This window comes from Lichenostomus cassidix, chromosome 12 (assembly GCF_008360975.1).
Source record: "Lichenostomus cassidix isolate B80296 chromosome 12, HeHo_3.0, whole genome shotgun sequence".
Taxonomy (NCBI): Eukaryota; Metazoa; Chordata; class Aves; order Passeriformes; family Meliphagidae; genus Lichenostomus; species Lichenostomus cassidix.
Genome location: NC_139493.1, coordinates 8,763,832 through 8,791,179, shown reverse-complemented (window position 1 = coordinate 8,791,179; position 27,348 = coordinate 8,763,832). Strand labels below are relative to the sequence as shown.

General features: G+C 44.6%; 1 protein-coding gene and 1 long non-coding RNA gene across 6 annotated transcripts; one reads left to right on the top strand and one right to left on the bottom strand.

Moving 5' to 3' along the window:
• Window positions 1-23: 23 nt before the first annotated feature.
• On the top strand, window positions 24-5,930 carry LOC146431633 (uncharacterized). Its single transcript, XR_014854713.1, has 2 exons — window positions 24-1,713; window positions 5,357-5,930. It is a non-coding gene; the product is annotated as an uncharacterized LOC146431633 (long non-coding RNA).
• IHO1 (interactor of HORMAD1 1) lies at window positions 2,642-25,588 on the bottom strand. Of its 5 annotated transcripts, none has more exons than XM_085072515.1 (8): window positions 25,492-25,588; window positions 24,816-24,975; window positions 17,256-17,415; window positions 15,743-15,900; window positions 13,869-13,917; window positions 13,131-13,218; window positions 5,748-5,851; window positions 2,642-4,977 (listed from the first exon to the last, which is right to left on the bottom strand). In XM_085072515.1, exons 2-8 carry the CDS (start codon window positions 24,869-24,871, stop codon window positions 3,658-3,660), a joined length of 1,935 nt encoding a protein of 644 aa, XP_084928641.1. In that variant the 5' UTR covers window positions 24,872-24,975; window positions 25,492-25,588; the 3' UTR covers window positions 2,642-3,657. The 5 variants fall into 5 exon arrangements, with proteins under 5 accessions (XP_084928641.1, XP_084928642.1, XP_084928637.1 ...); XM_085072516.1 differs by having other exon boundaries at window positions 25,548-25,580; XM_085072511.1 differs by having other exon boundaries at window positions 25,389-25,526.
• Window positions 25,589-27,348: the final 1,760 nt, after the last annotated feature.

Here is a 27,348-nt window from a genome sequence, read left to right as displayed (position 1 = left end):
GGGCACGGCCGGGGCTGCCGCGCCGGGACGGGACCCGCGGGGCCGGGCACGGGGGCGGGCGGGTCCGTGGGGCTCAGCTGGGGTGGACTCCCGGGCACAGGTCCCCCGTGGCGCGGATCCTCCGGGACGTGGGTTCTGGAGGGGCACCAGAGCAGGTCCCCGCGGGGCAGGACACAGCGGGACGGCGGAGGGGGGATGCTGCCCGCGGGGCGGGCAGGGTTGCCCGGAGCGGGCAGCGCGGTGCCACCGGGCTGTGGCCGAGACTGGTCCCGCGGCCGCCAGGGGGTAGACGGGGGGAGGAGGCTGTCGGACCCACTAACAGGGTCCTGGGAGAAGGTCTGGGGGGGCCCTGCCGCCCATCTGCCCCACACATGTCTCCCAACCGCCCTCCATGGGCATGCAGCGCCCCGGCAGCCGCTGGGCGGTGGGACCCTGCCAAGGTTCAGGTAATTAGTTAATCCGCTTAATTGTCCGGCTGGAAAACTGCCTGCCCTACCAGGGCATTGGCACGGCCACGGTGCCACAAAGTCACACCAGCTCAGGGGTCTGTCCTGCACGGTGACACCTGCACTCCAGCTCCTCCTTGCCTGCACCTCAAGAGTGCCTGAGCCGCCGAAGCCTTGGCAAAGTCCTGCCATCACCATCACTCTTCTCTCACCAGTCTGGCAGGGACATGTGGTACCTCACGTCCCCATGACAGTGCCGGCGTGGGAGCAGCACACAGTGCCCACTCCTGCTCCCTGCCGCCTCTCCATTCCTGGGGCATTGTGTTCACCACCAGCCCACGGGGCATTTCTGGTCTCCAGTCCATTCCTCTGTGGGGTCAGGAGGCTGTGGCATCAGCTGAGCGCAGGGTCCAGGAATTTAGGCAATGCTGGCACACCGGGCCCCAGAAAGCAGCCAGGGCAGGCAGCTAGTCTGGGGATTAGTGCTGGGGAGGCCACACAGGGGGAAAGTGGAGGTGACCCTGCACTGCACCAGGCACTGCCAGCACTGGGCACCACCACAGCGGGTGGTTTCACCCTGAGGATGGTGCAGCCACAGTGCTGCATGTGCAGTGGGACTGTGGGAAGGGAGCTAGCTGTGCCCTATATTCCATAGTCATTAGAGCACCTTTAGCACATGGCAGGGGCACAGCAGCCACCTCCACATCCTCAATACTGTCAGAGGTTTCCTCCTCTCTGCCAAGTGACTCATTGGCAGATGAAAAGCTGAGGCCCCTGCTCTGTGCTGCTGCAGTGGCCGCCTGCCTGCTGCCTGCACAGCCAGGGATGCTGGGTGGAGGATGCAACCAGTTCTCTCACACCCCTGTGCCCATGGCCGCCTGGGTGTCACAGGCTTTTGATCACTGTTCACCCCCTTTCTCCCAAGAAAGCTCCAAAACTCCAGTTTCAGACTTTCAGAGAAAAGGCCCCAATTAAATGCCCTCAGAAAGCCTGGAGCCCAACTGTGCTTTTTTTTCTGACCACTGTGTGTGTTTTATTGTTCTGCCCTGTGCCCTCTGTGGCCCTCCTTGGCTGTGCTGCAGGAGGAACCACTCTGGCACCTTCCCTGAGTGAAGAGTGGGACAAGACCCCCACAAACACTGTTAGTGGGAGCTCCATGGAGGCAAAGGCCAGGAGAAACCACACGTACTTGGGGCATGGCTGATCCAGCAAGGAGTACGGGATGGGAGACAGGACCAGCTCCGCTGGGGTGCAAGCAGAGTGTCTGGTAAGTCTGTTGCCATGCAGCATGCGTGCTTCCATTTTTGTCCAGCAAGGCTGGGAGGGGAGCTGCCATTGTCACAGCCATATTGGGACAAAAGCTCTTGTTGGCAGCTAAAACCCTGGAGGAGACCCTGAGTGGGAGCAGGCAGGGGGGCTGTGGGGGCCAGGATGACACCTTGAGGCTTCATCCCATTCACCAGGGAAGTTGTCCTACACAGGGGAGGCATTGCTGGCTGCTGTTGCTGTTACACCTCCATCTCCAGGGATTTTGTTTTGCACTGTGTTCCACTGTGTGTGCATGTGGCAGGGAGCTGCAGGGGTCTCCAGGACAGCCCTGCACTGCACTCCAAGGCACTGATGCTCCATCTTGGGGTGCTTGAGGAACCAATCTCTGTTCTGCTTCTGCACAGGGGCTTGCAGCAGACACCTCCAGAGGTCCCTCCAAGCTCAGCCATGTGCTGCTGAGCTCCCTGCATGCAGGCCAGGGGATACACAGAGACCTGCACCCAATCCTCGTCAGTCCCAAAACGCAGGGGGTGGCGAGTCCACAGAACAGATTTAGCCCAGTGAAGGCTGTTCTGGGACTGCTGGGGAGGTGGGTACACGAGGGCAGTGTGAAATGAACAACCATTGCTGCTGGCAGCCATCACCCAGCCCCTTCTCTGACAGGGGGTCCCAAGGCTCTGGGGGCTCCCCATACCTGCTCCCCCTCCCCTCCCTGCTCTTTGCTAATTAACATCACTGGACCAGTGTTAAACTGGAAGGGTGAAGGTTTCCTTCTTTAAAGACCAGGGAGGAGCTAAAAATGGAATTCTCCCAATTCCACAGTCCGGGGGAGTTAAACAGCTAAAGAACAGCTGCCTGTCCTTCTGCTGCAAAAGGACACTGTCTCTCCCAAAAAACCAACATGGAGACACTGGTCTTTGGTGAAGATAAGTTTATTAAAGCCAGAAAAAAGGGATTCCAGCCATTTCCCTTGGGATGACAAAGCTGGATAACTTGGATTTGTGGCAATACGGTTTTGTCAACACCAAAATGCTTTTTTGCTGGTAACATTTAAGATTAAAAATCAAACATGACACAAATGCCCAAAGCAGTGGGAGCTGCCCACAGTCACAGCTGGGTACACTGGAAAGAGTTGCTCTGTGGGAACTGGGACTGTCCAACATCTCATCTTCTGGATCTGCCTGTCATATCTTTTGTCTCTGAGAACCACTCCCCTTGAAAAGGTTATGTTGGAGAATTCCTTAATCAGCCAAGAGATACGAGAGACAAATAAAGTAGAAAAAAAATAATATCCTGGAATCTCTGAAACCAAGGAATTTCAGCTTATAAGGAGAAGAGATACAATAGTGGATGAACCTGAGATGCTGGGATTTGGTTTTCCTCAGTTAAAGCTGTCCCTGTCCAAAGTTCACAAACAACTCCTGAGACAATTCTGAACATTATTGAAATCAACCAGAACAGCACTACTCTACTCAAAACCTGAACTTTTACACAACAAACCAGCAGAGATATTACGAGTGAGATACAGAGTGAAGCCTCTGACCACAGAGATAGCATTTTATCGATCTAGCTTGAAGAGTTTCCAGTAGATCTCAGTGCCAAGTCTGACTGAGCTGCCTGCCTGTGTTCTGCCAGCCTTCTCCTCCCTGAGAATGCCAGGTACTTCTCTGCTGTGTAAATACTATGGTAACTGGAGCCCATGGCATCTCTGCTAGGAGCAGGAAAGTAAAGTAATACAGATCTCCTCAGCTTTTCAAGTGAGGGGAGAGCCCTGCTCAGACCCCACACAGTCCCTTACAATATCTTAAACTGGTCAATAGCACTTTCAAGCATCCATGTCTGAGTCTTGCCTCTGACTAAGCAGGTAACACACCTGGAGGAATAAACTGCAACTGAAATGGACAAACCTGCACTAAGGGCTCTGAACACGAAACAAACCCCTTCAATCGGAAGAATCACAATCAAAGAGTAAAGTGCAACAGGCTGTGTTCTGCTGAGCCAGCGGATTGACAGGATGTGGTTTCTTGGAGCTTGCAGGGCTTTGGAGGCTGAAGCAGCTCATTTGCTCTGCACCTGTTGTGCTGCACAGGGATAGTACATTCTCCTCGGGAGAGGAATCCAAGAGATATGTTTTTACATTGGAAACATTCACTGTTTTTTTAATTTCAAGACTTCTCTTTTTTCTGCTTGCAAGTTGTTGCAGGCTTTTATTAGAGTGCATCACTGGGGGGAAATTCTTTGTATGCCCCAGCTGAGCACTGCTGAGGATCTGCTGATGGGGAGCTGCAAAAACCGGGTCAGAGTTTTCTGAATTGAGGTCAACCAAGTATCTGGGAAGGTAATTTTTTCTGGAGCTTTCCAACTCAATCCCATTTGCCTTCCTCTGCTTCAGCCCACTGCCAGCACATCCAGAATGTTCACCTTTCCTCTTAGTGGAGTATGTTTTCTTTCTCCCTATTGCTTTTTTCCAGGGGATCCTTCCTGGACTCTGTTTTGTTTTGTTCCCTAAAACTGCTTTCTCCACCTCTTGGTCTGTGGACCAGTTGCTGTGTCTTTGTCCAGGTGTAGCTTTCTGTGCAGAATAGTGGTAAACTTGAGGCTGCTGCTGTGCTGGTGTCAGGGGTTCAAACCCTCGAGTTCCTCTCCTGAATGCTTTCCTCAGTGGGGTTGGTAGACCCTGTACTTCCAGTGGTGCAGGACAGTGTTTCTTCTGACTGCTCCCCAAAAAGTGTCTGCCAGCCCAGCACATGCAAGGATGGGCAGCACAGCTCTGTGTCTCCAAGCTGTATTTCCCCTCCTGCAAAGAGGTGTTTGCTCTGCCCCAGGCTGCTGTAGCAATGGCACTGGCTTTGTCTCCTGAGGTTGGGTTTAGGTCACTCTTAGATGTGCCCTCTGCAGTGACCTGGTTCCTTCCAGGGGAGTCTCCGTATTGCTGCCCCACTGTCATATGGGGGAAATGAGACCAGCCTGAGCAGCTGTAAACCTCCCTGCTGGGGCAGCATGGCCACTGCAGGTGCTCCTCACCCAGCACACAGCGCTGGCACAGCCCAGGAGAGGTCTGGAAAGATTTATCTGTCGTGTGAGGGGGCAGGCCGACACTAGACACAGAAGTGTGCTGCTCAGCTGAGGTGTTACGGACCTGCAGGAAGCCAAGTTCTTTACATGCTTTCAGGAACTGGTCATTCAGCTGGGCTGGCAATGACTCCAGAGCCTCCTTCAGCAGCTGGATACTGGATTTCATATCCAAAATCTCCACATCTTTCTGGGCAAGCAGAAAGCAGAGCAGAAGCAGTAAACAACACAGAGAAAGGCACAATAGTAAGAAAGTTTTAGGTACCATGTGTCAGTTTGGTCTTGACCCAAAGATTAGCAATTTGTATCTCCCTATGTTATACATATCCTCAAACTGTCCCACAAAAGTGAGAGGTTTGGGACTGGAGCATCCCCCTAACCCACTGTGTGCCCCTCTCCTAGGAGCACTTCTCCCATGCTGGCATGACACATCCTTGCCAAAAGCAATTCCTGCAGCAGGGCCTTTGGAGAAACCAGACCTATTCATGAGGTCTCTGACAGTTCATTCTCGTGTCTCTGACACCCACTTGTTTTCTTTTCACCTTTTTTTTAATCTTCCTGGGAAACAGCTGGCTGAAGGAACAAGGTGGTGCTCTTCTGAGAAGTGCTCTAGCTTCACAGGCATGCACTGCACCACTCCCTCCAGCAAAGGCGTGTGTAAGGTGAGGAAACAGAGAGTGCTCCATCATGGCCTGCCACAACAAGGCACTGTTGGCCTCTTCTCTTACTGACCAGGGCTTCATCAGAGCTTACAGCACTGTTATCCAGCGCTTGGGTAAGCCTCTGTCATATCTGGCCTAGAATTAGCATATTAATATGTCTTTCCTCTTTCATTATAACAGGAGCAGTCTGCTTTATAACCCACCATTCGAAGGCAGTTTAATATTCAGTTAGTATTTTGAAGAAGCGGGAGAAATTCAGAATGAGGATTCAGAATAAAAGATTAATTTCTGCACTTACGGCTGCAAGTCTCCTCTCCATCTCCAGCAGTGCCTGCTCCATTTGGCTTTTATCTGTCAAAGCTTTCAGCACCAAGCTGCACTGACTTTGAAAAGCATCTTCCACTAAATGGAGAAATCAATAAAAACCACATTTGGTCTTTCATTTGTAAATGTGAATAAAGTACTATCAGTGCTATTGTAACTTCCTGCATGGCTTGGCATGAATCACCACATGATTCTCCCGCTGTGATCTCCCCAAACCCCAAGCGATGAACAATGGGGGGGATATTTAATGCAAGGCACTTGACATTTATAAGATGCTGCACATAGGCCAAACCTCATTTACTGCACTCTGTTAACGTGGCAGCTAGAGAAGAAAGGCAGTGCAAAACTGCAGAATTTTGTAGGATCAGTGCAGGGAAAGCTGAGGCTTGGTTGTCTGACAGGTGCACAGCAGGCATGGCCAAGGCAGGGGGACCCCACTATAACAGCCAATCCCCCCCAGTATAACCAACACTCTCCTGCAACCAGATGATGGTAAACGGGGCTTGAACAGGACAGAGGTGTGAGAGGTTAATGGCTAAGAAGTGCAACCAGAGAAACTGTGTAAGAAATACACAGGAGGCTGAAAACCGAAGGAAAACTGCTGGAAGAAATAGAGGTAAATGATGAAGGAATGTGCAAAGAATTTGAATTTTTATATGTTGGTCATGGGAAGAGATGTGGTCAGAAACCACCTGAACCAGGCAGCTGTGCCCAGCACTTGGTAGTGGGGTCCCAGCAGTGTTCTGTGGAGGCACAGGCTCCCTGGGAGGGTTTTAAATTGGAGCAAGTTGCTCTTGGCTTCAGTCAGTCTTGTTGAAAAACTGGTAACTCCCCAGGGATTTGTGTTGTGTGATTGGAAAAGAATATAACTCCCCCCCATACAACTTCAATTACTCTTATAGGAACCACTGCTGTGCCTAATACGCTACAGGGTGGAAACACAGTTTGCAGAGTGTGTGGAGATGAAAAATCTTTAGCAATCTTGTGGAAGCCTCCTTTAAAATCAAAAATTAGGACAGAGGGAAAGAGCTGAGAAAAAAACAGAGAGAAAGAGCTAAACATGTCTGGTCTTTTCTGTGAAGGGTGCAGGAAGGTGTGTACAGATGGTGTGGAATGTTGGCTGGTTGGCATAAAACAGGATCCAAAACACTCTTGCTAAAGTAAAGCACTGCCAAACCAATAGGCCAAGATAACTGAAACCCTGGAGTGCTGGAGCAGCACTGCATTCCTGAGAAAAATCAGAATAAAGCCTACATTTCAACAAGTGCCTACAAGAGCTCTGCATTTAATTAATCTTCTTTTGCTACAAGTCCAAAGTGTTTGATGGACTTTGGTGTCAGAGGAGCTGAGAGCCCACCTGAAGCTGTTCCTACTCACCAGTGTTTATCTCAGCTCCCTAGTGAGCACCTCTTGCCCCACAGTGCTGTGCTCACAGGCTGCAGAGCTGCAGGGCACTTGGGATCCCTTCTCCTCCTGCTCAGCTATTTTCATTAAGCTTTCAGGGACTTAATTATCTCAGTGAGCTGTGCCCTTCTGTCAAATTGTAGGTGGAATTGGTTAAAGAGCTGAAAACTATTAGGGAGAGGCAGGCAGAAGGTGATTGTACAGGCTTTGCTTTTGTGAAAAAACAGGGACATTTAAAAAATTTGGGAAGGAAGAAAGGATAAAAATCGGAGCAATTATGGGCTTAGTAATTTGTTCTCATATGGTGCAAGGTTTTAGAACAGGCTTTGAGGAGAAATGTACTCAAAGATATGGAGGGAAATGGAATAAGATGGAACAAGATTTTATAAAAGGTGGATTGTGATGTAATGCATGGAGACAAGACAGGTGACTTCTTTGACAAAGACAGCACAGTGGCCTTTCTGTAGATTCACACAAAGCTTTTCAGTGGAAGTTGTAATGTAATATATATTTAAAAAAAAGAAAAAAAAGAAAAAATAAGGGGAAACTTTAAAAAAGAGCCTCAACTAAAGGGGAAACATCAGCTCTTGAGCGGGATGGTATGAGGGAACAAGGCAGCTCTGAAAAGTTCTCATCAAGGCCTTCACATGAGCCAAACATGTTTAAAATCTGCTGTAGTCACCTGGGTGCAAAAGCCAAAGGGCATTCAGTTCATTAGCAAGTGACACAAGGATGCAAATACCAGCATTATAGGCTACAGGTGAGACAGGGCAGTGTGGTGTGTGGTGGTTGTGCAGCAGCTCTGGCTGACAGAACTGCTGTGCACCCCAGGATGTCTGGAAGTCCACACCTTCCCAGCTGTCTGTGTGCAAGGAAAGAAAGAGATTGAACTGAGACATGGGCAGAGAAAAGCTACAAGTTAATTAAGTGCTTACATGGTAATATCCTCTTATGAAAGGGGATTGAAAGTGTTTGTTTCATTCAGCCACGCAAAGCAGAGGTATGGGTTGGTACAGGGCTGGTGGTGCTGCTCAGGGGTGGACATAGGGAATGGCAACTCCTGGCACCAGTGCCCAGTTGTGTTTTTAACTTTGCCTCCTCTGAAGGAGCCCTGTGCACTGTGCATGGCTGTCATTTGGGAGAAGGAACCCCGCAGTTGACTCATCCATGCATCTTCCACACACACACATTAAATTAAAACCATCTCCCAGACTTGGGCTCATGGGGAATTTCTTCATTATTTCAGGATGCACATCACCACATGGCTTTGCCTTGTTCTCTGTAGAAGCTTGGCTGATTCCTGAGGATTATCTGCACATATTTCGAACAATATGCTGCTGCAGACAATTTGGTTGTTGTTTTTAATCTTTTAGTGTTTTGCTCTGACAGATTTAGACTGTTTTAGAAGCCTGGAAAGCTATGACTTGCAGAATGGGTTTGGAATGGGGGAGTGAGTGTTTGAGTGGGCCTTTTGGACTTTTCATCTCCCTGGTTAGACACAATGGCTACCTGCAATCTGAGAGCAGGTTTTTGGGGAGCCTGCCAACCTACAAAGAGAAGAAAAGCAGCAGTGACTAAAGGAAGAAACTCCTTTCATGTCACTTCATCACCCTCCATCTCTACATAGAGAAGATAGAGGAAGGGCAGCATCCACAAGCTTACCTCAGCTTGCTGCTTTTCCCCATAAGCTTAATTTTAGCTCAGAATTATTTTTAAAACTTTCTGGTTTCCCTAGTCTGTCTGTTCTTCTTCAACATAGTATCCTCAGTCTAAAAATAGTCCTGCATCCACTGGGCTTGTGATCTGCACATACGTTTGACTCAGCACAGCATGCTGCAGGCAAGCAACCAGCAGCCAGCCTTTTGAATACGTTTCATTTGTACGTGTAGGAGTATTCTGCAGAAAAAACCTCAGTACAGAGGAGGGGCACTCTCCTTCCTTCCCTGCTTTCATTCCCAGAGGAGTGTTCAGACTTGTCAAACACTAACAAACAAAGTAAAAATAAGTGTTAATAGAGACTTTAAAAAAATAGGTGTTGAGATGGTCAAACGGGATCAGATCAAGGACTCTGTTAAGTCAAGTCTCGTCTTTGAATATGATCAAGAAAGACTGCTACAGAGATTTTCTTCAAATAAATCCTGCAGCAGATAGTTATTGAATAACTTGATCATAGACAGAAAATCTTTACTCAGTTAATGGGTGACTTATGCACAGACTTGTTCCTTTCTTGAGGTAATATAAACAAGGCAGTTTTTTACAAACTGAAACATTGCTGTATTTTGATTTGCTGTAGCCTTGTCTTTGGATGCCACTGGTTTACAATAATAATATTTCAAATATGAAGTCTGGCATGACATAAAAGGCTGAAGAACCTCGGGGTAGGGCTGCAACCCTGTGCTGCAGAGAGTTCCCTGCAAATCAGCCTGTACCCAGGTGCAGCTGCACTCCTGGCAGCTGAAAACTACTGCCTGAGCAGTCAAGGGAGGGAGCGCCAGCCTCCCAGCCTAGGAATATTAAACAGCAACTGCTTCTGATGTATATCTATCATCATCTATGCAGCTCACCCTGAGATTGGCACTAACAGCATAGAGGCTTTAAATAACACCTTGGAAAGGGTTATTTATTTTAAATAACACTTTGGAAAGGGGTTGGTTGCCCCACGCCCAGATTCAGTAGGGGAAATTGGAGGTGCTATAAACCTGGTGAGACACAAACAGAGAAGATAGCTCTGGAGCTCAGCAGAGCCCCACGTGTTCTCTCTGGGCAGCCAGAGAGCTGTGCCAGAGGGTGAGACAGTTGGGCTGTCATGGCTGCATCCTGTTCAGGTATATTCCAAGCAGTTAACTGGCAGGTTTGTGCTGGCTTAACCTGGGTCCTGTTCCACAAGACATCAGACAGCACCTGCATCGGGGCACTGTGGGATGAGCTGCCCCTGATCTCACCCTGTGCTACAGCACACAGTGCTCCAAGCCCTGAACCATGACAATGAGGGCTTTCAGTATCTACTGGAACATCCACACTTCCTCTCACCATCCATGCTGAGGTGTTTCGGAGTCTGGTTAAGTGCCTCACCTCAACAGCTTTGTCAGTCACTGCATGGCTAGTTAGCAGCTACATGGAAAAGAACTTTTTAAATCAGTTTCAAACCTTTTGACTTTTCAATTCATACAGGATAAAAGGGAGTCTGAAGTGGGTGTCCCAGTCTGGACCATATTGTTCAAAGTAAACAAGCTCAAATCCCACCATTTTAAGCCCAGCAATTCCCCCTGGAAACTTTGCTGACAACTGCTGGGCCTGGGGAGTCTGGAAGTAAGTCATGCTTGAAAACTGCCCACCAGGCACTGGATCTTGTCAGAGAACTGCACCACCTCATACCTCTGTAAGTGACATTGCACATTACTTTGTCACCCTTGCTGGCAGTGCATCAGAGGATTGTCTGTGGCACGCTGGCTGGGAGGATGCTGCTCATATGTGCTGCAGCCAAGGTGTTGTAGAGGATTCAGCTGCTAGGGAGCTGTCACAGCTGGAACTACCAGATACCAGAACAGCAAAGCAGTGCAGAGAGGGCTGAGTGGTGAAAATTGGGATTTGAATTTAAAAAATGGAAAACTTTTATAGAAGTGTGGGTATATAAATTAAAATGGGAAAAATATGAAAAGGAACGAGCTACAGGAGTGGAAACCAGAAGGAAAGAGCAAATGATGAGTGGGCAAGTCAACAAAAGAAACTGTATATAAGGTGGAAGAACTGAGGCCAAAGGGACTTCCTGCCGCTTTACATCCCTGTGCATCACACACCGAGGTATGACCAAGGCACAGAGCACCTGTGCCTCTGTGGAAGGTGCTCAGCCAAACCTTGTCTCATCTCCAGTGCTAGGCACAGCTCTATTCACTATGTGCAAGCACATATGGACAAACAGTCAAAAGAGAACATTTTTAAAAATCTTCTTGCACAGAGCATGCCAGCCCAATAGCATTTGGAAACGCTTTGGAAATATATTTTGAAAAATATTTTCTGTTTTGTTCTCGCCCGGTGGCTATGCAGGCTATGCCAAATGTGCTTGCTACCCACTGCTAAAAATGCAGTCTGTGATACTCCTTATAAGCTTTTAATGAAGACAGACTTGATTTCAAGTTCCACCTTCCTTTGCATTTCAGAACTGTTGGAATGTCCTGGTGCACTAGCTCTCTTCATCTTCTGCATTCCTCTCCTACCAGTGCAATCTTCTACTGCCAATGATTTAACATGTCTCTGCCATGTCACCCACATCCCAAGGTACTGTATCATCACTCACTGGCATTCAGAACTTTATTAGCTCTGAATTTAGCTCTTTATCACCTGAGTTTTGGAATTTTATGTCAGTTTTTCAAGGGAATTGCCTCTTTTCAAGGCACTAGCGTAGGTATCTAATTAGTGGGAACCTAATTATCCATCACTGTGATATCAGTCAAATGACAGTGTTTATCTGCAATTAACCAGTGACAGATGAACCTCCCAGAAATATAAAAAGAACAACATTGTGCAGCATGTGATGATTTTCATTATATATTCAACATTCTGCAGCATGATGCATTACAGAAAGTGCCAATTTTTCTTTTCAATTGCTTTGAAAATCTAGCAGCATGCACCTCTGGGAGGTTTCTCATTTCATTCAAGGCACATTCATTTTAAATGGATATGGAGAGGAAACAGGACAGCTGAGTAAATGGTATGGAATGAAGAGGGGGAGTCATGAACAATAGATTTGATTTTCAGTGCCATGACAACAATTTCTGTGCATGGGGTATGCGAAATTAGGCAAAGTCCTGCTGCAGAGTGGACAAGTTGAGGCACTGAAGTAATTAGGAGATGGGAAAATGTGCAATAGGGAACTTGCTGTGCTGGCCAAAGCAGACAGACTCTTGCTTACATTAGGGTCCCACCAAGAGCACTTGCCAAGCACAGCCAAGGAGCATTCTTAGTACAACAAGATTGGTATTTCAAATGTACAGACTATCATGGCCTCCTGCAGAATGCATCAGACTCCACTCTTTTTGCCTGAGAGGGCTGTGTTGAGTTAAAGGGTGTCTGTCAAAGATGTGCTTTGTGGCAGCCACATTTTGCCACACAGTGAAAATTATTGTGCTTTTGTGAAGGTCTGCTGCCTTCATCTTGCAAGGTACAACTCACTTCACATTTCTTATATATATTGAAAACGGCCTCTTGTTTTTGCACAGAACAGAACAAGCTCTGAGCAGTCCTGACAGGGTGTTGATAAAGCATCACACCAGCATTAAAAATTAATGTACTCTCAAAGGCTCAGATCTAAGCTAAATTAGAAACAATTTCTTGAAGCATTTTCTCTCAGTAAAGATTTTTGTGATTAGCCACTTCAGAGACAGAGTTGTTCAAAAGTATTTTACATTATTAGCTTTTCTGGAGATCACCTTTTTATCATGGCAATAGTATGCTTCACTATGCGATTCTCATTCAAGAAATGAGCAGTACTAGCTTTGCTCACATCCAAAACATAATCACTTCAGGCACAGAGGAGCAATGGAAGACTTCAAACTAACACATGAAAATCTGAGAAAGCCCTGAAAACTGAAACTGGATACTCAGGATATAAATAGCTAAGTTATTTTTACTGTGTGTTCCATTAGTGCTCCAAATAGTCTAAAAATCATCATACTCCAGGCAAAACACAAAATCAGAAGTGTGTTTATCTATTTGAGCACAGTGTCTAACCATGCATCACCTAAGTGTAAAAGAGCAGAGAAAGGGAGAAAATGAGAGAGTAGGAACAGAAAAACTGACGAGTCCATACCATGGATTAGTCTTATTTTCTCTCCTCAGGGAGAGCAGCTGTGAGTGGCATGACTTGCCCAGTTCACACCAGCCTGGAAACAACACGCTGACATTTGGCAGTTTGACTGTGCCCTCTGCTGTTAACAGGAACACAGGAAGGACTTACATGTCTTGGAAAGGGTTTCTAGGTAAACCAAAATGGATTTGTGCTTGGAATCACACGTTTCTTCAAACTTCTCAAAGCATGCTTGCAGCTGCAAAAACAAAGGCAAATGGGAAAATTAAAACATTGCCTTTTCTTTGTTTGCAAAATCACAGCCTCAGATGCCACAGAACAATGACTGCAACTCATGGAATGGAACAGCCTGGAAATGGTTGTTTATTTGTCACTTGAAACAATTTGTCCAGCTGTTGGTTGCAGCCCCAAAGGAGATGTGGAATGGCTCAAAAGACTCATGAAATCTGAACAGATTTCAAAAAAGAGATACTTATCTGTAAAATAGGACTAATAATAACTAATAAAATTAATTGTGGAAGTGTTGGGGAAGAGACCTTCACCTTCAGACCACATTAACTAATCCTGAGAGTAGACTGCTTTCTTTGGGCAGAAGGAAAAAATAATTGATATTTGCAGACAGCCACTACAGTTTGGTTTTGCTCCAGAGACCCAGAAAAATTCCTCTGCTAGCTCTGAGGCAAGTCCCTAAAGACCTTGACCCTAAGACCAGAAAGGCAATGGTACATGCAAAAACCATTACAATTGTTGGTTTAAAGTGTTTGAGTGCTTAAGATACACAATGTAATATTTTAGATATCTGCATAGTAAAGGAGAGAAAGTGAACACAATGTTCTCTAGTATTTCTAACTCTTCATTATTTTACATTCTGAATTTGAAGTGACTTACCTCTTGAAGTCGGTCTTTGATGCTGGAAATAAAGGAGCTTAGGACTTCACTAAAATGGAAAAAAACCAACAAGTATGAACCAGAAATGTAATTTACTGAAGTGTACAAAAATTGAAAAGATCACTGTAAAAATGAGACAGGAAACACTGCAAGGCACAGTGTAGTGTGTAATGTAAGCACGGAAACATGATTACTTCAGTGGGTATAACCCTTTGAAGTCACTTCAGTTGTTTCAGGAAAACATGGACTCTGCAATGTAAAGTAAGAAAACAATACTTATACACACATGCCCACATATGCCATCTACATGAAGTTATGGGTCTTTTACTCTCAAATTTTTGGCCTCTCTCTCAAATTTTTAGTTGGCATTTGCACAACTGTCCATTAGCTGCAGGGGTGTGATCACGGCGTTATCTGCTCTGGAAGGACCCAGCCTGTGCGGTGACGTGCCAGTTGCCGCGATACATGGGTATTGTGTTTGGACTAAAATAACTGTGGGAAAAACACGGGAAAAGCTTCAGCATCAACAAAGCCCAAGCCAGGAAGAACAAATACTGCAAATCCTTTTCTCCTGAGATTATGCCTGTGGTTTCTGTTATCCGTCCTTTTAAGTTGAGCCAACCTATCAGGAAGCAGACTATATTCACGATTAACCTGCCACGCCAAAATGCACGGGTGGTTGCTAAGCAAAGTGATAACCTTTTCCTCTCTGAAGATTTGGGTCATTTAAAGTCAATCATTTGAGTGATCTAAATTGCAACAGCCAAAAATAATGCAGAGGCCAGTTAGATTCTAGTTATGAGAATTAGGCAGTGCTTCTAAATTCTCTCTAGTCTTATGGAAAGGAAGATACTAATTTTCTTAGTCAAACTTGCGGGGGATACAAATTGAAAAATTATACACTTATCTTTGCAAAGATAATATAGCTATTTCTATAAACAGGCTTCTAATCTGGAAGCAAGTCTGGAGTGTAGGAAGGAGCATAATCCATTCAAAGAAAAAAAAAAGCATAATTATGAGTGATGCCTAAACATTTAAAATTGCTTTTTCATTTCATTACAAAAATCCTCCTCTAATAGGCAATAGAGAATCAAATTTTGCCTTATCAGAAGCGTAGTGCCCATTGAAAAGCTAAGAGAGATACATAGCCTGATTTGATCAAAGGCTTTTAATAAAAACACACATCACTTTGGATGTTACATTACAAAATGTACAGTGCTAAGAATTATTTATAAGTGTGCTGGGAGTTTGCCATATTTAATTTTTGAGCTTCAAATCACTGGCTTGTTCCGTAAAGTCCTTCAGGACCTGCAGGTATGTGTAATTCTCGACATCTGACAAAGAGCGGATGCAAATTACATTAGCAAGTAACACTTGTCTGTTACAAAAAAAGATACATAAAAATCTTGTATAGAAATAAAATTCTAGGGACATGTGCAGGTTCATAAAGATGCAATCTGCATGCAAGTATGTTTGGCAATCCCCCCATCTGGCCCAAGTGTGAAGGCGATCCTCAGAGTCCCTTTTATCAGTCCCCACATAGCCTACAACATTTTGAGAAATAAGGGTTTTCACAGAGAATCAATCCAGAAAAAAGAGACAATGCTGATTAGATAAAGAAGGACAAAGGTAAATTCAGGTTAGAATTTTGATGTTCCATGGGGCTTATGGCTGAGTGTGTTATATAAATTGCAAATAAATCCTATTCTCTTACCTTGTGACTCTTTCCAATTAGAAATTATTTAAAACCGGAAAAGATACTTTTCTTGGAGAATTATGCAGCCATGTCACGTATGATTTGTAAGAGGGGAAAAAGCAGCTGCAGGAGTGATAACCACCAGCATGGAAAGAATTTCCAATTGATGTCTACATACCGGTCATATTTGTCCTTTATTTTGTTCTTATTCACTTCAAAATTTTCCAAGACACTTTTCGCTCTTCCTGCACCAAAAGTAAGTGAACCTTTTTCTCTTATTTCTTCATCAAATAACTGTGGTTTTGTCTGGTATTTGGTAAAAATACTGGGCTCACTCTGTGACACAAACAAAAGAAAAATGTTGAAGTACAAAAATAATCAGAACATTAATTAGAAGAAACCATTTGTTTATCCAGTGCTTTGCAGACAGAGATCACAGTGATTTGACATGACAGATTAGATTGGACGAGGAGATTAAGAATTTCATGAGATTATGCCTCATTTAGTGTGCCTAGTTAGATCAACTCCCTGTGAGATCCAGCCCAAATTCCTCCAGACTCAGGCTTTTCTCTCATCTTGAGAATTTTCAGTTTGCTACAATCATAAGGTGTGGGGATTTTTTTCCCTTCTGTTTTCAAAACAGAGACTATAAATGAATTCCAGTATTTCTGGAGTTGTGGAAAAGTTCAAGTTGTCAGTAGAACCTCCCTGTACAGGAATCTAAAAAAAAAAAATCCTATTGAATTTCCTGGTGGATGACATAATTTTGCTGCCAACTAGCAACATCAACAGACTGTAGATGAGTTTATCACATGCTTCAATACACATTTTAGGACAAGAAATTTAATATTAATATGAAGGCTTCATTCTACAAAATTTCCAGACACTGTGTGACCAAAATGGAAATGCGCTTCCTTAAAACATAAGAAAGTGCAAATTCTGTTCATTTTGTTTCATTGCAAAGAGTGAATTTCCTATTTTGTGTCTGATGAAAACTGCTCCTAGGCAAAACGCAGAGGACAGCAGATAGCATCTGGAACTGAAGGACAGCCTGGGGCCTCCAAGCTGGCATCACTGCTCTTTCCTAATCTTTGCTCCAAGTGTGTTTATTCAGATCTGGTGTTCTCTGTTAGCAGTGCTGGAACTATTTTAGTGAAGGCTGGTAACATCAGAAACCATGAACTGTAGGAGAAATATTTTGTGCATAGAAACTCTGCATCCCAATCCAAAATCATACAAGCATCTGCCATAATAACAATGCAGCAAGGTCATTGTCAGTGCAGGGAAGCAAACACCAAGTAGCTCTGTCATCCTTGCAAAAAGCTAAGGAAGTGAAACACAACATTTTTGAAAGAAGAATAGATGTAATATTCTACCTTGGCTAGGCAGGTGGTCTAAAGACATTAGCTTGAGAAAAATTTCATATTATTTTAGTAATTTTAAAAATGTGATTGAAGAAAATGATACCTATCTCAACAATAATTTATAGTAATCTGTTATAAATACCAGGTTTTCATCTGACCAGGCTGCTACTTTGTCTTGTCACAGTACATATGTGTATGTAGCAAGAGGACAACTTGATTTCAGAAGTTACCGACATTTGCAAATGTTACCACCTGATTTCAGCATTTTCCATTAACTTTGAATGGTGGCTGTGTGCCTGCACAGGGCTGACTGAGAGTAAGACTCACATCCTGGGAATTCTGCTGTCCCGGCTGTGTGCCCAGCTCCAGCAGTGCTGCTGCCGACTGCACATTCTCCGGGCAGAACTGGGAGCCGAAGAGCAGCTGAGAATCACTCAGACTTGAGTAGTCACTGGCAGCGCTGCTCCTCATGGAAAACTTATTAGGCCTGAAATGGTGCAGAGAAGGATGTGAATGAGTCTGGAGCAATTAAAAAGCCAAACAGAATTCACTACATGGCCCGCTGGAACTGCTTGATCATGGCCCACCCCAACATGTTAATTTTTGCTCTCTGCTTGGAAGGTGCTGTTCCAATAATGGCATAATGTTGAATTCTAAAATAAACCAGCTGGGTTATCTTAAACTGCCACATCCGCACAAACACAGTGTGGTAGTTTTGCATTCTCCTTACAGGGGTGAAGGTGTTCCTCCAGCATGTCCTGCAGACAGAAGATCAAACCCAAGACTGGGCATCTAACACAGCTCATCCTACCTGCCTTGTCAATCAGTCTTAGTTAAAGAGACTTTAGGCTCCTAGCAAGTGCTGATTCTCTCCCTTTCAGCTACTCTAGATAATATTTTCTGTTGTAACTCAGGTGTTGCTTTGATTAGTGGAAAGGCAGTTCCAACAGAATAAAACTTTATGACTAATAGTTGACATTTCTTGGGCATTTATTCTGCAGATGCTTTAAGTCTGACACACTGGAACAACAAATAAATAGAGGTAGCATATGGTTGGATGAACTGATCTGAATTTTTAGAAATATTTCAAACTTATTAACATGCTACTCAAAAGTGCTCTTCTTTCCCTTGAGCATTACCCAAATGAATCTTTTCCAGATACCCTTGATTTTGTGCTATGTTGCTCTGATTCTACTCCTCTTCAGAGACACTGTTATCTCTTGCTTTATGTACTAGGCTCATGGCACAGAACCAGCCTCCCTCAGATGAGGGTTTCCCTGTACAGCTGCACTGCTTCTCATTGTGTTGGGGGCTGGCTTCAACATTTTTGTTAGCAAAAATACATACAAAAGATTTTTTTCATTTTTCACGAAGAATCGTAGAATGGTTTGGGTTAGAAGGGACCTTAAAGATCACCTAGTTCCAACCTTCTTGCCATGGGCAGGGACACATTCTACTATACCAGGTTACTCAAAGTCCCATCCCTCCTGGCCTTGAACATTTTCAGGCATAGGGCATCCACAGCTTCTCTAGGCAACCTGTGCCAGTGCCTCATCACCCTCACAGGAAAGAATTTTTTCATAACATCCAATCCAAATCTACACTTTTCAGTCTAAATTATTGCTATTCCTTTGCCCCACATCCACAAGGTCTGGCAGAGTGCTTAGAATTAGGACCAAACACAAAAAAAGCTGGGACTGGTTTATGTTCTTGGGGGTTTTTTTGAGCTACCAAGATCAAGATGTGTTGCTGCCTTTGGAGCTGGGAACTAGAGACCAAAATTAATGAAAATAATTAATGAAAATTTTACGCAAGATTTTTTACCGTATCAAATGATAAAAGTAAGGGAGAAGGAACAGGAGAATGATTCATGTGTATAACAAGAGATGATCACCCCAAAATTTATTAGCAGTGACGTGTTTGGTTAATCCCTAGTTTTGGAAGGAGCCCAAACATCATAGACACAACAGGGAAGGGATTTAGCAGCAGCACTTGAACTGCTCGGTCTCCATTATATAGTGGTGTCACTGACAATATCATATTAATACTTTTGGCTTTAAGCTCACTGAGTACACTGAGCTGCAAGCAAAAATAGATGAGGTATGGGTTTCTGGATTCTCAAAAAGCCTGATAAGTCTGTCTGAATTCAAAACTTCTGCCTTAATCCCTCTCTGGACCCAAATCTGCTAAGAAAGAAATCTGAATACAATTTTTACTCTCGCAGTTTCTTGTTTCCATCTCAGCTAAGCTTTGTGAAAAAAACAAAACTTCTTAATCTACAGCCAGTGTGTGGGGGAGACATGTGAGCTCATGAGCTGCCATGACCCCACACAAGCAGAGCCCCTGCCTACAATGTGAGTAGCACACCTCCTGCACCAGTTTTCTAAATCCTCCTGTCTTCCAGACAAAAAAAGAGCTCCCTCTTAGTTTGAGGAAGGGTTTTTATAATCTTTAGGTGCTTTACTGTCTTGACAAACCCCTTTTGAAACTGTCCAGTACAATCAGTGAATGTCACACCGCACAACATGCTCATTTTCTCAGATCCTTCATGTTATTTAATACCTGAAGAACAAGATTCTTATAACAAAGATTTTATGAGGAGTATTGAGCTGAGAGGACTTTATGAGCCAATTGGCTTCCCAGGCTTACTCTGCACTACAACCAAAGGCAGCTGTTGGCTGCTCTGGAGCCCAATTTTTCTGTCTTAAGTCCACCACCTGAGCAGTTGGTTTAGGAATGATGGCACTTCTGCAAATTAGAGAGCGAGGTGATTTCTCTTTTGAATACACTCATTCCCTTGAGTGATGGATTTCTTTCTCCTTTGCTTAACACTGCTGGCAATTAATTTACTAACATGACCATCTGGGCAAGCCATCAGCCTGGCCATGCTTGGCCCAGGCCTGTCCCTGATGGAGAGATCAGACAACCCTGATCAGGTCTGGGATCAGATCTGTGATCAGGCAACCCCAGCTCTTCTAACCACCTGACCATTCCCTTCAGAATGCCTGAGATGCAGGGATGCATGCTCTGTCCTAAATATAAACCCTTCCCCACAAACAGTGAGGAAACATCCCAGGTATGCAATCCCAGTTAACAGTTCCTCCTCAGTGATGCAATAGTTTACCTCAGGAGAACTTTTAGCTTTGTGCTAACATTAGCCATTCCCCAAATTGTCTGTGTGTTGCTGCCCATAACATTTCTTTGGTACTGCCACTAGCATATGCATCCAAAGCAAAACCAGCTTTAGATATGTAAAACAAGTTCTTGACAGCTCAAAAAGTGGTAAATCATCCTCTGCTGACTGTTGGTATGATTTCATTTTCCCACCTAACTTGATGCAAGGTGTTGTAATATTAGCAGCTCCAACCCTTTCTTGTGATATGAGCATGATCTAAAAAATCTTCAGCATTCTGTATATCTGGGGGTCAGCTAGATCTTCACAGTCTCTGTTTCCCTGTTGTCAGTTGGAATTCCCCCTTTATGAGCGGAGTTGGAACTTTTGGGAACTTCTTTCATTTTTCTAATTTTCTGATTTCCACTCCAAATATTTTAGCACAACCACATGCAAACTTTCATCTTTCACTCAAAGGTTCTGCCTTGCCTCAAAACAAACATGGTATGTGATAAATACCCTCTTCTTGTGTTTCCTAGATGTTCTAGGGACATTGACAAACTAAAACTTCATGATTATAAATTGCTGTAGGCTTTATCGATATTTTTTTAAAACTGGTATTTGTACTCTGTTTTTTGGATCTGTCCTTATATGCCAACACCAAGGTTTAAGAGTCATTTGAAAAAGCAAACTGAGACTTCTACAATTTGCAACATAACATTTATCTGCAGTGCTGCTATAAGTGATTTTCTCTGGTTCTGTCATCTCCACTGAATCTGTGCCAACATCCCTCTTCTTCCCAAGCACTGTGGGTGAAGCTCACTTATGCCATTCTGACACATTTCTTCAAAGTGCAGTAAAGCCTCTTTCCTAAAGAAGAGATCTTTTCCCCCTAGTAGCAGTGTCTTGAGTAGGATCAGTGCCATAAAGTCTCTCTCCTCCTGGTTTCCCTCCAGAAAATCTCACAGCTCTTTCTGCCCCTCCTCATTTAGGGACCAAGGCTGAATCACAACAAATCCAACTGAAATTCTGGGAGCTGCCATTCACCTGCTCTTCCTCCTGGCTTTAGACTGTATCTGTAGGAACTGTCTCTAGCTCTGCTATGCTGCTCTCGTCCTCACTATTAGCTGCCTGCCAATGTGCCCAGCAAATGAGAAAGGATCAGCCTTGGCTTTGGGTGCAGAGGAGCTGGAGGAGTTTAAATCAAGGAGTTTTAGCTGCTATTGCAGCCTCCAGCCATTTGCCACTGGAAACAGACACAGCAGACAATTATTCTTCTGCTTCCTATCCCCTGGAATGGCATGACCTGCTTGCTGTGAATAATTTGCACCACATCCTAGAAGGTATTTTTCTACAGATTCTGGCACTGGCCCATATGCATTAACCATGACAAAATCCTTCTCAGTTATACAGCTCAAACACTGCCTCCAGTTTCCAGATTTCAGGTTCAAAGTGCTTCTGGTCTTATTTTAATTTCTCAAGGTCATTTTTACTTTCTATGAGTTTATTAATTATTCATTTAGCTGTGACTCAATACTGCCCAGACATTCCTTACCTTGGAATCTATGTTAGCCCTTTGTGCTGAGCTGGTTGCCAGTTACAACAGTGCCTTTTTCTTAAGAGAAGATTGGGATTTCTGCAGAGCAGCCCTGTTTGCTCCCACAAAATGCATCCTCAACTGTATTAAAAGTTAGACATATGGAGAGAGGGATTTTTTTTGCCATCCCCCTCTCCAGCCTGAAGCCATCTTCCAGCCTGCACTTATAGCCCTGGTTTCTCATTCCTCTGGGGCTCTGGAATTTTACAGCTGCTTTCCCAGTCTTTGTCCTGGCTGTCTCCTTCATTTTCTGCTTATTTTAGGACCTTAATGCAACTTCAAAATATGTGACTTTGTGATGTGGGATGGAATTTCATGGGATAATGGATTGAATGAGGTTGTTAAACTTGGAAGTTATTCTCAACAGCAGAAATAAACCATAGAGAGTAGTGGCCCAGGTAGGCCTTAACTTCCAAGCATCTCTTTTAAATTCCTTTTTAATATTTTCATAATTTCTTGGCCTTACACACTCTCTGTCAGGCTTTCTGCTTCTGATGTCTTTCGAAGTTGGTATAAGTGTAACTTTTATGCATTTAGAAAGTTACTTCTTTTCTCACGGAACAAGAAATTTCTTATAACTTCAATTTCAAATCTAAGTAATCAAATCTAAATAATCTTTGTGTCTCAGGCAAGCATTTAACCCTTTTTGCTGTACAGTTTAATTAATTTTTTTAATGAGCTTTATTATTACTATTACAGTGCCTTTTTTAAAATTAACAGTAGTGGATTTTTTGGCTTCTGCTGCTCCTATAGAGATGCTGACTCCAGTTCCCTACTGCCACTCTCATGGTAGCACTACAAGAGTAAATAGCCTGAACATGCTCAGCTCAGGGCCGAGACAAAAATATGTCTCTTCCCCTGCAAGCTCCCTAGCTGAGGCAGGTATTGATGGTGTCTGAAAATGTACTTTAAGCACCACAGCCCTGTGATGCTTATCCCCTCAATCAAAGACTGATTGAAAACTGCTTTTGTGGCTGCTGTTCTTGCATCCTCTGTGATCTCCCTCTGCCAGCTCTCCTGGCTGGGCAGGCAGCAGCACTGCTCTAATGTGGCACTTTCTCTAATGATGGCTGGCATTTCAATCCACTAAAATGGTGTCCTTTATCAATACACTTCAATTGAGCCTAAGCTTTCCCAGTACAGCTGTCATCTGACCCCCTCCCACTCTCTAAAATAACTGGCACCCTGATGTTATTGTCCAACCAAATAACCTTCCCTCTGCTACATTTCTAGTATCACTATTATGTCAATATTAATACATAAAACCAGGTGGAACAGGGACTTTTGTTCCCCACACCCTATTTCTCAGGCTGTTAGGGCTGCAGAGAAGCATTTGTGTGTCTGACAAATAACAAATAAAACCAGGAGCAGTTTTGGGCTTGTGCAGAGCTGTGGCCATGAGGGCAATGCATCACTGGAGCTTTGCATTTCCTGGGGACCTGGTGGCAGCTGCTCTCAGAAGTAACACCCTGACTCAAACTTGCAAAGTGAGTGAGTCATACTCTGCCTAGATTATACGCTGATTTTATGTTTCATTTTTAAAGCTCCCTGAAAGAGTATTCTGGGGATTAAACAGCATACCCTGCTGTGGGAAAGGTTTCTAGTAATAGAAGTGAGCAAGGGAAAAGTAATCAACACCTTTTTCCCCTATTTCAAAAACACGCATACATTCACATGCTCCTGAAAAAGCATGGGGGGGAAAAAAAAGTGGGAAACTTCTCTTTCTTTTAGAAAAAGTTAAGTCCCCAGAAAATTTTTTTCCCCTTCTTACCTCCTCCAAAAACCCAGACTCATTTCCAGTAATGTTTTACGCCCTATTTGACCATTTTGAACACACTTGCAAAAAATGAGGAATGCTGAGGAGTGGGTGTTAAAATCTTGACTCTGTTTCCTTCCTGCATTAATAAATGAGTTAAAAGGGAAGACATTGTAGGTGATAGGCTACTTTGGAGAGGGAAGGAATTCAAGTGATCCCTTTCCAAACAGGCACCTGAACTTTTTCACTCATTTCCTTCTCTATGGCATAACTCCACAGAATTATTTATATATTTTAAAACCATATCTTGTATATCTTGTATGTAATAGGAAAATGTAATTATATATTTTATATATAATATTATGTCTTTTTAATATATTCTTTAAATTTCTCCTCCTCAGTCTCTGACCAGAAAGAAAGTCACAGGTTCTTCTAAGTAGTTGAGAAGAAACTTACTTAAAACTAACAAACCCCAAAAAACCGAACAAATTAAATCTGTATTTACCAAGAAGACAACAGAGTTAAGTAATGCACAATTATAAAGACAAAACTATGACAGATATAAACACATTTTCCCCTGAATTGGCTCCCCTTTGCCCCCGCATCTGTGAAAAATTCAATTAATTTATATGGATATGACAAGCATTTTTATAATGGGCAAGAAAATGACTATTATATTTTCATTATCATCCATCATTGTCGTAACATCTGGCCAAAGAGATACTATGACTAAAACTGTGAATTTGAACAAGTTAGTTATGAAAGTGGGTTATTTAACTAACAGAGGCTCAAAGCACCGAATTCGTCAATTAGCTTGGCCAAAGTCAAACAGGGGATATATCCCACTGCCTTTTTTAGCCATGGGATACAAAGGATGCTCTGAAGTACAAAATGCAGCTTGTCTTACATATTTGCCCTCCAGATGTTTACATCTGAATATTTGTTGTTTCACTGTAAATTGTAGATGTGGGAATTTCTAGCTGCTCTTTGGCTTCTGCTGGGAAAAAAACAAGCCATGCGTATAAATGCAGGATATGGAATAATTTTTGAGTTACATAATGTGCAATAATATTTCACATCACGATTCATTCTGTCTACCCTCTGCACAGGCAAGAGGAACACTTAACTTATCTAATGAGATGAGGACAGGTCACGGGACTTCCCCAAATACACCCTAAATGGACGAGGGAACAGCTTCTGGACAACGCTGATTTTTAGATTCCCAGCAATGATGGATCCATGGCAGTGCCTGGCAGGCTGGGGCCAGAAACAGGATCCACGGGGAAGCTAATGAATTCCCATTAGATTTCTGTAACTAGCCACAGATCGGTTCTGGACATGTTTCACCTCACTGCCATCACCCCTGCCAAGTGTTTGGTTTCACACCTCGTCTCCTCTCCATCTCCCCCCAGCCATGCTCACCCGAGGGCTGTTGGCGTGCTCAGCATCTCCTTGATGTTCCAGACGTTGAAGTTCATGTTGTTCTCAGGGCTGACACCCCAGCATGGAGCCCCCGGCCCACACCATGGCCCCGGCGCTCATGGCCTCTCCCCGCCCGGAGTAGCCATGGTGCCACAGTGCCCTGCAGAGAGGAGGGAGATGGAGGAAAGTGACCAGCCCCACTCAGGGCAGCGTCCACCTGTGTCCTGTGGCTGTGGGGACAGCCCAGGAGGACACAGCTCTGCAGGCCCAGGGCAGGCCTGGCCTGGGGCCCTCCACAGGCCTGGGATGCAGCTGACCACCACGCCTGCCCACCTTGTGGGCTCTGAGGGGCCTCAGTGCCCTGGGGCAGTCCCTGTGTTTCACCCCAGGGCTGGGGGCTCCTGGATCTCACCTCAGGGCTGGGGGACCCTGAGGATCCTTGGGCTCACCCCAGGCTGAGGGTGCCTAGATTGCACTCTGAGGTTTGAGAGGCCTGGGGGTCCTGTGAGGGTCTCATCCCAGGGCTGAGGGTTCCCAAATTTTGCCTCAAGGCAGAAGGCCTCTGGATCTTACCCCAAGGCTTGAGATGCCTCAAGGCCCTATGGGGGTCCTTGGGGCTCCCCCAGGACTGAGCATCCCTGGATCCTTCCCCAGTGCTGAGGGTCCTGGTGGTCACCTCAGGGCTGAGGGTCCCTGGATCTCACCCTGAGGCTGGGGGTCTCTGGATCTCACGCTGTGGCCATGGACCCAGGATCAGCCCCAGCTCCAGTCGCTCCACAAGCCAGCCCTTGCCCCTTTCCTGGAAGCATAGACCCAGGCACAGGGGGTCATCACGGGACACTGGGAAGTAGAGAAAGCTGAAAGTTGAAAGCTTGGAACCTGGCACACTGAGGGTAGCTCCCATGAGAGCATGGCAGCCCGAGTGTCCATTTCCTTCATGTCCAGAGGTTGTGTGGTCTCTCGGGTAAATACCTCTGGCTGAAATGCAGATGGATTTAATTTTGACCATCAGAAGCATGACAAAAAATAACCATCATCTAAACATTCCCCAGAGAAACATTCTCAAATATGGTTTTAGTGCATTTTTTTTCCTTGTGGTTCCGGTATCCCCCACATTTAGGAATGCAAAACAGGCAAGCTTGCTTGTCTATTTTTTCCTCCTTTAATTCAAACTATTTTGATATGAGTTAAAATGCTTGGTTCCTGGCTCTGAAGATACTCCATAAGCACTAAACCACTGTAGAAATAAGTGTGACATAAATTAATGGATAGACCAGGGGAATTACTAACATTCCCCTTTATTCTCTTACGCCTTTAGTATTAAAGGCAGCCTGGAGCTCAGGGATGTCAAAATAATGGCTTTCTTGATGTATATATCTGGTTTCCTAGTCAAACCCCATAGCAATAAAGCTTTCACTTTAGAAAAAAAATCTGGCCTTTTACCCATAAAAAACTTACTGGAGTGACTTCACCGCATTGTTTTTGCTTGACATTGCAGCAGTAGAGCTGGTTTAAATATCTTGGATTAATCAAGGCAGCTTGATACCTCCCAGCTAAGTGAGAAGACTCTGATGGGTTGATTTTCTAGGACTGGAGAAGGGAATTGCAGCTTGGACTGTGTTTCTACTTGAGGGATGGAGTAGTGGCCGGGCTGTCCAAGGCAGCCGTGGGCTGAAAGGCAAACCTTCCTCCAGAGAGCCAAGCTGACGGAAATGTTGATGTTTACTGTGCTTGTTGAGTAAATAAAAGCCTTGTTCTGCTCCTGAGCTGCCCACAGCTCTGTTTTACAGGCCGTTGCATGGCACTGCTGCCAAGACCCTTGCTGTGCTGTCCTATATGGCCCTGCATCATAAACAGTGATTTTCCACCATTTTATTGCTCACAATTGGAAAGTTGGCCCAGATGTCCCTGCAGAAGAGACTGTAGAGTCCTGTACCCATTTACAGTACATCCATTGCCATTAGAAAAGGAATTGCCGGTGCTTTGTGCACTGACGATAAGGCTCAACATGTTATTTTAGGTACTTTGAAAAAGCTATTCCTATTTCTGATGTGGCTGGAGCCTTCTGGTGTGAGCGTCTAGCGAGTTTGTGGAATATGATAAATGAGATTTTTGTATTTCCATCTATCCTGACAACTGAAAGAAATTTCTATACGGAAACACATTTTTTTAATTATAGGTCTGACAGCTACCTCCATTTCCATCTCCCCCGTCCATAACATGCTCTGGGGAGATTAACCACGTTGCCAGGCACTGGCTCATAGCTCTCCTTATATCTGAAATAACAGTCTGTGCTTCCAGCATTAGGGAGGGTGGCCAGATACTTGTAGTCTTTCCTTTGGTAAAAATTAGCAAAAGCTTCCAGGAGATAGATAGCAATATACTTGGTACATCCCTCAATTTTTTTTATCTGCATAGCACATTTCATTAGAAACTCACAGGAGCTCTTCAGTTAATAACGTCTCAGTCTCCAAAAGTGGTCAGGACCCTCATCTCTCCATACCTGAGATGTCCTTGGACATCTTCCTGGTAA

Excerpts from the sequence above, each read along its gene's own strand:
- IHO1 (XM_085072515.1), bottom strand. The coding sequence starts at position 24,871 with ATGAACTTCAACGTCTGGAACATCAAGGAGATGCTGAGCACGCCAACA. Across the intron at positions 15,901-17,255 it reads GACAGCAGAATTCCCAGGAT|AGTGAGCCCAGTATTTTTAC; the intron begins GTGAGTCTTACT and ends TTTGTGTCACAG. Across the intron at positions 13,219-13,868 it reads TCAAAGACCGACTTCAAGAG|CTGCAAGCATGCTTTGAGAA; the intron begins GTAAGTCACTTC and ends TTGTTTTTGCAG.